General features: G+C 38.4%; 1 protein-coding gene across 1 annotated transcript in view; it reads right to left on the bottom strand.

The window, feature by feature from the left end:
• The window catches only part of LOC113814079 (uncharacterized), a 71,097-nt gene continuing 61,746 nt past the window's right edge, over positions 1-9,351 (bottom strand). Inside the window, exons 7-12 of the mRNA XM_070121460.1 lie at positions 9,214-9,351; positions 7,211-7,497; positions 5,999-6,137; positions 4,525-5,351; positions 3,775-4,182; positions 1-3,330 (exon numbers count right to left, since the gene is read on the bottom strand). The exon at positions 9,214-9,351 is cut by the window's right edge and continues 27 nt beyond it. Of these exons, the coding sequence (XP_069977561.1) occupies positions 3,194-3,330; positions 3,775-4,182; positions 4,525-5,351; positions 5,999-6,137; positions 7,211-7,497; positions 9,214-9,351 (1,936 nt within the window). The 3' untranslated portion in view covers positions 1-3,193. The remainder of the gene's footprint in view (positions 3,331-3,774; positions 4,183-4,524; positions 5,352-5,998; positions 6,138-7,210; positions 7,498-9,213) is intronic.

The following is a 9,351-nucleotide window of genomic DNA, read 5'->3' on the forward strand; positions in this document are numbered from 1 at the left end:
GCCACGCCTACATTTACACACTCTATATTCACATAAAACTGAGGTAGATTTGGTAAAAAAAATAAGAAAAAAATGTCTACACATACACTACAAACGAAACTCTGTAAGTAATATTTTGAAAAAAAAAATCTATTCACCAAAAAAAACAAAAACATCTTTGATTTTCGAAAGATCACTAATTAGAAAACATAATACCTATCATAAAGATTCACTGGAAAAAAGTATGAATATAATTTTATCAGCAATAATCCTATATAAAAATATATATTTCACAACTGCAATCTCAACAACGCAGAAAAATACAAAAAAATACAAAACTAGTTTTAACTTTATTCTAGTACAAAAAATGATGAAAAAAACACTCATATTACAAATTATATTCACTGAAACACATAATTAACCTTATATAAACACATAAAAAATACTATAAAATGATATAAAACTATGAAATGATCCATGTTTAAAAAATCATACCATATCTATTTTCTAAAACAAACACTGAGCATTTAACCAGTTTTGGAATGACACTCCTAAGTACTTTGAAAGTGATTCAAAAGTCATACACGTGACCAAAATGTGTGAATATTCGACACCTCATACAACCTCTACAGACACAGATTTTCAGAAATGTGACCATCAGAATAATAGCAGATTATTTTTGGAAGTAAAATCTAAGCAGATAAGCATTTGTTTATGTAATATTATATATATATATATAGTTCTCATATTACTTTCCCAGTAAAAGAAAACGAGAAATCTGTACCTCAGAAATACATCTAAATATCAAAGAACATTTCTATATCAAAATACAACAAAATCTTGGAAGTTCCACGTAACTTCAAGCGCAACTGAACGCAACACATTAATATGCATAGTAACTTATGGAAAAAAAATATAATAATATAATGTAAACATCAGCTACATACTGAAAAAAATCCTTTATTTACTCCCTAAAAAAACAAGAGTTAACATATGAGGTAATGTTGCAGAGTATACATACACATACGATTTCCGTTTTTGAAAGTCTATATTGTATTCTATAAATCCTTAATCTTCACTGAAATGCTTGAGATACACAAGAGGTTTGAACTCTTCTGTGCACAATTCTCTTTACACACACACCTGATCAGCAAATCCAGTGAGGTAACTCTATAGCTATTTTCCCTGATAACAACATGACAACAAAGAAAAGATTACCCTTGAGTTAAATTATGATTTCTGAATAGCTACCTGAGTTTTCCAAATCAGTAAGTACTCTAAGACTGAGAGTGTAACACTTAAACACACGAAGGTAAAAAAGGAAAATACACACATTCAGTGTATTTCACTATTACCTCCATCAGTGTTCTGTCTCAAGTTTAAGTCAGCCAAGTGGCACATTCACAAACAGTGTAATTTTCATTTAAATATTGAGGTATGTCCTTGAGGATATATTATGTAGATAACCATGTACATTTTGGATTTTACAAACCAAACACTTATGTACATCAGGAAAAAAAATGATCTAACACATACTCTGCATATTCTACTTTCTACTACTAGATAAAATGTACAATATTTACTAGTATTTACACAATCATAAAATATATACCACAATAAACAATCCTCATTCCCCTAATGTAGAGACGGCAATGGAATGCTTGTGTTTTCAACTTAGCAGAGTCATTACAACAAAATTATAAAAGACACAGAACATTTTTTTGAAACTGTAACTATTCCTAATTCGTGATACCAAATAACTGATGGTACTAATAGATGATACCCAAATACCATCGAACACTCAACAGATTATACCAAATGGTTTATCTAATACATATACACATACAGATTGACCATCTATAAAGCACTTATTTCTTCAATGTTGCTATGCCTAGCGGATCTAGGATGACCTAAATAAAGTCCACTGTAATATGTTATTTGGTAAATGATCTTAGACACTGCCACACCAGAAGTCACGAGACATCCACTCCACTGCTCTGTCAATCCACTGCTGTCACTATGACACTAACAAGGAGGTAACACAAACTCCCTGACACAAAAACCTCCATGAAATTGAGTCTTTGTATACCCTCCCCCCCCCCTACCACCAACAACAAAAAAAGACAAAGACATACATTATCAATTTGTTTCCTTATTCCCACATCCTCCTCCCTCCTATTCCCCCTCCCTTGTTCCCTGTTGTCGAAGTTTTGATTTTTAAATGAAATTCGTGAAGAACAGAAGCTCCATCACACTACTTGTACTTCGCTATGGTTGTCTGATGATATGCCTTAACCCTTTCGTCCATACACATTCCAGTCTGTGTCTCGATGGGTATGTACAAGCTATGCTATCGGGTGTGAGTGATGGTGAATGTACGATGTGCAAAAGCGTTAGGCATATCACAACTTAAAAAAAAGAAAATCTCTACAGTTATATATATATAAATATAAAGCTCATTCGTTAACTTAGAAGAAGAAAAACACTAATGTAATAACTGTCCTTGGCACGAGGGGACAAAACAGAATTGTATGATCTTTATATAAAATGCACCAGTGGATTAGGCCTAAAAATAACTCTCATCTAAATGCATCGTAAACTACACGTAATACTTAATTCAACACACTTTGGAACAGAAAGAATGCTTCAGTCACGAGTAAACTTTCACAAACTGCTTTCTCTACCATGGCTACATTCTCTTCAAGTGTTTTTACGACAATTAGGCATACAAAATATACCCTTTTCATGCTTGTAAACCCTTAAATATTTCCAACTACAGCCGGAGAGGACAATGTCAACCAATGAGATTAAAAAATACATCTTTTGAAGGACGTTTCTTCTTCCCATTTCCTCTCTCTTTTTCTCTCTTTGCTGTCTTATTAATCATCAATTCTCTCTTTTTCTCTCTTTGCCGTCTAATTTATCATTTCTCTCTTTTTTCTCTCTTTGCCGTCTTATTCATCATCATTTCTCTCTTTTTCTACAGGACTAGTATAACTCCGTTGTACGTTACTTATAGAAGACCATCCAGCACATTACTTACGATCTTCACAAAACATCAACCTGTCCATTATAAGGAGGGAAAGTACACACACACACACTCGCATGGACCATGTGTATGTCTTCCTCAATCAGTTCACTATATGATAATAAATACACACACAACGAAGGTACAAAGTGGTATGTGTACGTCTCTCTCCCTTTAAGAAAGAAATCACTGTGTCAGAATGTGCAAAAGTTCATCATTGGCCATCGAGTTCAAAGTGTGGATGTCGATTCCCAGAGCGTTAGCGACACTGGCCATGTCCAGGCCGAAGCTCTTGAGAAGTTCAATGAAGTTCATTTCTTCGCCTGGAAAAGAGACCACATAAAATGGTTTAGGTTGGGAAGTTAATGTGTCAACAATAGGTTCGTTAATATTATCAAAATTGGTAAAATAATTATAGTTTTCTTGGGTATCTATAACAAGTGAATATTTATACTACACTTTTCTGGTAATAATACAGAGAGAGAGAGAGAGAGAGAGAGAGAGAGAGAGAGAGAGAGAGAGAGAGAGAGAGGAGGGAGAGAGAGAGAGAGAGAGAGAGAGAGAGAGAGAGAGAGAGAGAGAGAGAGAGAGAGAGAGAGAGAGAGAGAGAGAGAGAGAGAGAGAGAAAGAAAGAAAGAGAGAAAGAGAGAGAAAGAGAGAGAAAGAGAGAGAGAGAGAGAGAGCGAGAGCGAGAGAGAAAGAAAGAATCAAACAGAACCAGAAACGAAAGAAACGAGAGACCCGAAAGCCCCCGCAGTGGCCCTCACCTGTGAACGGGTTGAGGAGGATCGGGCACGCGTAGTTGCACTGGGGCCAGGCGCAGCGGTCGGTCAAGTGCAACGTGTCAGCGGGACACACCCCCTCGTGCAAGTCCTCTCCCGACTCGCGACTCGGAGCTGTGTGAGTCGCGGGGGATGGCGGTGAGTCAGAGGAGGTGGTGGACGACGAGGATGAAGAGGGTGAGGATGATGGTGATGAAGAAGAGGAAGATGAAGACGGATTGTCTATCGTTAGGGAGAGCGGTGACATCGTGTGGTGGTGGGAGGATGGTGTTGGAGATTCTGTGGTGGAGGAAGGTGGAGAGTGGTGGAGTGAGGTTTGTTTGGAATGGAGGAGAGCAATGGAACGAGCATGTCTAACCGCGTCTCCTAGCACCGTCTCTGCTTCAGATGAAACTGGAAAAACATCGAGAGTCTTAACACTTTTGGTTACGTGGCGGGCGGGTGGGTAGTGTTATTGCCATGTTTTAAAGAAAAATTATCTATTTTTTGTTTGTTATCATTATTGTTTACATTAATCCTGCTCCTGCTCTTGTTTATGTATGTCTGTATGTGTGTGTTGGTTAAGCTTTGTCATGGGAGGACTGATAGTGTTTTGTTTCCTGACAGTTTGAAAGAATATACATTATATTTTTCCAGGATTCATCACCAGCATTGTTTTTTTTTATCATTATGTTGTTACATTTTATTTCAAGGATTTCAGAATCGCTCTAAATGTTTAGAAAATGCATATTGTACCTTTGGGCTTTCTCTTCTTCTTCCCTGATTTGTCCTTATTTCTCTGTCTCCTGCGCCTCTTCTTACCCCTCTTTTTATTCCTTTTTCTCTTCTTCTTGCCCTTGTTTCGGTTTTTCTTCTTCCGTCTCCTCCTCCTCCTTTCCTTCCTGGTGAGTTCCTTCTTGCCGTCTTCCCTCTTTTCGGCCTCTTCTTGCTGCTGCTTGAGTTTCGTGCTTTCCTGCGTCGTGTCGATGGCGTTGGACTCCACCAGGTAAGGCGGCGCTGCGTGCTGGTCCGGGCCCTTGGGACTGTCCCTGGGGGAGTCCGCCAGCATCTCCCTGTTGAGGACGTCCGGCCGCCCCGCCCCCTGGGACTGTCTGCGGCCCGTCTTCCTGTGGGACTTCTTGCTCGAGCCGCCGCCGTCCCTGTCCTCGCCGGCTCTCGCGTTCGGCAGGTCGTCCTCGTCTTGGCCGCTCTCCTCCTGGGTTTTCCTCCGGGACTTCTTCCCCCTCCCCCTGCGCCTCCTGCCGTCCTCCCTGTCCCGCTCGCTGTTGTTCCTCCTGCGGATGCTCTTCCTCCTGCCGTCCCTCTCCCTCTCGTCGGGCGGAGGGTCGTGGTGGCGGTCGTGGCGGTCGTGGCCGAAGTGGTGCGTCGGGTCGTGGTGGTGCTCCTCCAGCTGGACTCTGACGTGGGGACGCCCCGAGGAGGACTTGGCGTGGAGGACGGCGGCAGGAGTGATGTCCCAGCAGTAGAGGGCCTGGGGGAGCGACACCTCTCCGATCTTGACGCTGGACCAGTCGCGCTTGGTGAGGACGGTGTGGGAGATGCAGGAGGGCGCGAACAGGGCTCTGCGGGGAGAGAGCGGCGCTGCGTCAGAACCCACGGCAGTGCGCTTACAAGGAACTTATCTCAAGCAGATGTAAATATTTGTAGACAGTGGATTTCAGAATCAATTAGGTTTCAAATTTAAGGATCAGTGTTAGTAATTTGATAACAGAAATTTCGAAGATGACTTGACTAAACATTTTCAGTCTAGATCCAGTATTCATATATAATGAGATTAAGAACTAAAGTTCTGAATCAGTAGTTCCTTAAAAATAAATTTTACTCTACATCCATGAGCTTCCAAGTTAGCCATTCTTAACAGTGATTAATGATTTATATAAAAAAAAAAATCAATGGAAAACCTTAAAAGTGGTAAATAAATTGGGTCTACTTTCTGTTGTTTTATACTGAGCCATCGCAAAAAACAAACAAACAAAAAAACTACGCTAAAAAATACCACTCAACGAACGACCTTTTCCACCAAACAAAACAAACGAACAAAAATAAACAAAAACTCATCAACACCAAAGTAAACAAACCCAAACCAAATAAAAAAAGACTCATCAACACCAAAGTAAACAAACCCAAACCAAATAAAAAAAAAATCATCGGCACCAAAGTAAACAAACCCAACGAACGCCAGCAAACGTTTCGACACGGAAAAACTCACGTCACATTCTCGAACGTTTTCCTCAGTCTCTCGCCGATGCTGTGTATGTAATCCCACTGTTCCTTCGATATCGGTTTTCCAACGTTATCGGCTGTCATCTGCGCCTCATCGAACACCCATTGGAAGATGAACAAGGGGGCTGATAAGGAGGAAAGAACAAAATTAGTGATGATAAAAGCTAATGGGTGTAAGGTGTGATAAAGTGTAAACATGAGGAAAAGATGGAAATTGGTGATGTAATAAGGTGTAAACATGAGGAAAAGAAGAAAATTAGTGATGATATATTTAATGGGTATAAGTTGTGATAAGGTGTAAACATGAGGAAAAAAAGAAAATTAGGGATCATATAAGTTAATGGGTATAAGGGAAATTAGTGATGATATTAGTTAATGGGTGTAAGTTGTGATAAGGTGTAAACATGAGGAAAAGAATTAGTGATATAAGTTGGTGGGTATAAGTTGTAATAAAATGTAAAAATAGAGAAAATAAGAAAATTAGTGATGATTTACGTTAATGGGTATAAGTTGTAATAAGTGTAAGTAAACATGAGGAAATTTGATCGTGAAAGAAGGAGCAGTTTTGAGATGGGAAAGAACGTTGGGTTTACGAGGAAGAAAAATAAAACAGTAACAAATAAATTGTATTGATCAGAGTAGATTTTGAAGGACTGTTCTATGAGTCGGGAAGGAGCAATGGGTAACGCTCATGGTAATAATGATATTAATGATAATGATAATGGTAATGATAATAAAAAAGATAATGGTGATGATGATGATGGACGGAATACAGCTTTTATTGAAAGGGGAAGGTACAAAATTGAAATAAGAATATCCGTTTTTATAAACCATTACAATGTCATATTTCTGAAGTAGATGGAATCCTTATTGAAAAAAAGTAAAAAATGTCTGATCTGTCTCTGTGTTGAAGATATTGACATTAAAAAACGCAGAGAGAGAGAGAGAGAGAGAGAGAGAGAGAGAGAGAGAGAGAGAGAGAGAGAGAGAGAGAGAGAGAGAGAGAGAGAGAGAGTGAGTGAGAGAGAGAGAGAGAGAGAGAGAGAGAGAGAGAGAGAGAGAGAGAGAGAGAGAGAGAGAGAGAGAGAGAGAGAGAGAAAGAGAGAATGAGAGAGAGATAAAGAAAGAAAGGGAGAGGAAAAAGCAACCTCCCCCACTCCTTCCCCAGATGCTGACAACTACCGCTCCAAACACTCACCCTTCATGGTCTCGTAGAGGCGGTACCCGAAGTAGCAGTACCACGGGTGGCGCGGGTACTGCTCCGCGCACGCGTCGGGGATGCGCCCGCGCCACAGCTCCTGGCCGCGGCGGATGGCCTCGACGGGCGGGCAGGAGTGGGCGTCGACGCACTTGAGGGGCGCGAAGGGCTCGTTGTCGAGGAACCAGCCCGAGTCGGCCACGGCGCGCACCTCCGCCCGGACGCCCTGCCGCGCCAGCTGCGCCGCCACGCGGTCCACGTTCACCAGCGCCCCCACGCCGCCCGCGCTGAGGGAGGGACGGGGTTAGAGTGGGGGCTTTGAGGGGTTGGGGGTTGGGGGTTGGGGGGGCTTGGCGCAAAAGAGACAAGTATTAAGGAATAAACAAGTCCAAGAATAACATTACACACATATAATAATAGTAATAATAATTGTAATAGTAGCAATAATAATAATATTAATAATAATAATAATAATAATAATAACAATAATATCAATGATAATAAAATTAATAATGATAATAATAATAATAATGATAAATTAAACTAGAAGCCTTCAGAGAGCGCATTTAAACCTCCGCCGAAGCAATAGGATCAACAATACAATAAAAATATTTACACTCGAAGAATTACATTAAAATCATCTCTCTCTCAAGTACACAGGTGACGTCCGTGTTTCCCTATTCCGCAATGCAAAAAAGAAAAAAAAGAAAAAAGAAAAAACAAAGAAAAAAGAAAAAGAAAATAAAAAAAGAAAAAAGAAAAAAAAAAGAAAAAAATAAAAATAAAAGAAAAAAGAAAAAAGAAAAAGAAACAGAAAATAAATAAGAAAAAAGAAAAGAAAAGAAAAAGAAAAGAAAAAAAGAAAAAGAAAAGAAAAAAGATAAAAAGAAAAAAGAAAAAGAAAAGAAGAAAAATAGAAAAAGAAAAGCATAGAAAAAGAAATAAAAAAGAAAAAGAAAAAAAAAGAAAAAAGAAGAAAAAAAAAAGAAAAAAAGAAAAAAAAAAGGAAAAACCAAAACAAAAACAAAATTGAATGGCATTTAAGTTGGACTAAGACACACCTGGTAAATATCATAAAAATCTGTTCAATAACTTTTTGAGTCCTCTTGCTAACCAGCTAACCAACGCTACCAAAACCATAACCTCCTTGGCGGGGATAACTTAGGTAACAAAATAAAGGAATAAATAGATAAAATAAATAAACAAAGCTAAAAAAAGAAATTAAATCTCACATGATCCCTGTCAAGATGAGGTGAAGAAAAAGAAGAAGTAGAAGAAGAAGAAGAAGAAGAAGAAAACAATAATAAAGAATAATGATAAAAAATAAATAAATAAACATAAATAAACAAAACTATTCCGAAACCTCCGAAAGCTCACCTGCTCCCTGCCAAAATAAGCTGTCCGTAAGGGTAATAATAATAATAATAATAATAATAATAATAATAATAATAATAATAATAAATACAGTGCAAAAAAGACGATAACTAAAATATATCCAAAATCTCCGAAAAAAAACACCTGCTCCTCGCCCAGATGAGTTTATGGCCGTGCGTGAGGTTGAGCAAAAAATAAAAAAGTAAATGAAAAAATAAATTAAAATATATAAATAAGAAATGAAAATAAAAAAGTAAATGGAAAAAAAATCCAAAATCGAAAAAAAAAATCACCTACTCCCAGCCAGCATGAGTTTATGGCCGTGCGTGAGGTAAAGAAGAAGAAAAAGACAATAATAAATAAAACGATAACTAAATAAACTAAAACTAAATCCAAAATCTCTGAAAAAAACTCACCTGAAAGATGAGCTAATGACCGTGCGTGAGGTTGAGCAAAAAAAAAAAAAAAAAAAGAAAGAAAAAAATATAATAATAAGTAAATAAAAATAAAAATAAATAAAAGAATAAAAATAAGTAAATAAAAATAAAAATAAATAAAAGAATAAAAATAAACAAATGAATAATAAATAAACAACCCTAAATCCAAAATCTGCGTAAAAACCCACTCACCTGCTCCCTGCCAAGATGAGCTTATGGCCGTGCGTGAGGTTGAGGGCGAGCAGCTGATCCACCACCTTCTCCACGATGACGCTGCCCATGAACGAGAATTCCCCGGAACCGTCGGCCGCCCGTCTCGTCCCCGCCCAC

Source organism: Penaeus vannamei, chromosome 4 (genome assembly GCF_042767895.1).
Source record: "Penaeus vannamei isolate JL-2024 chromosome 4, ASM4276789v1, whole genome shotgun sequence".
Lineage (NCBI taxonomy): Eukaryota > Metazoa > Arthropoda > Malacostraca > Decapoda > Penaeidae > Penaeus > Penaeus vannamei.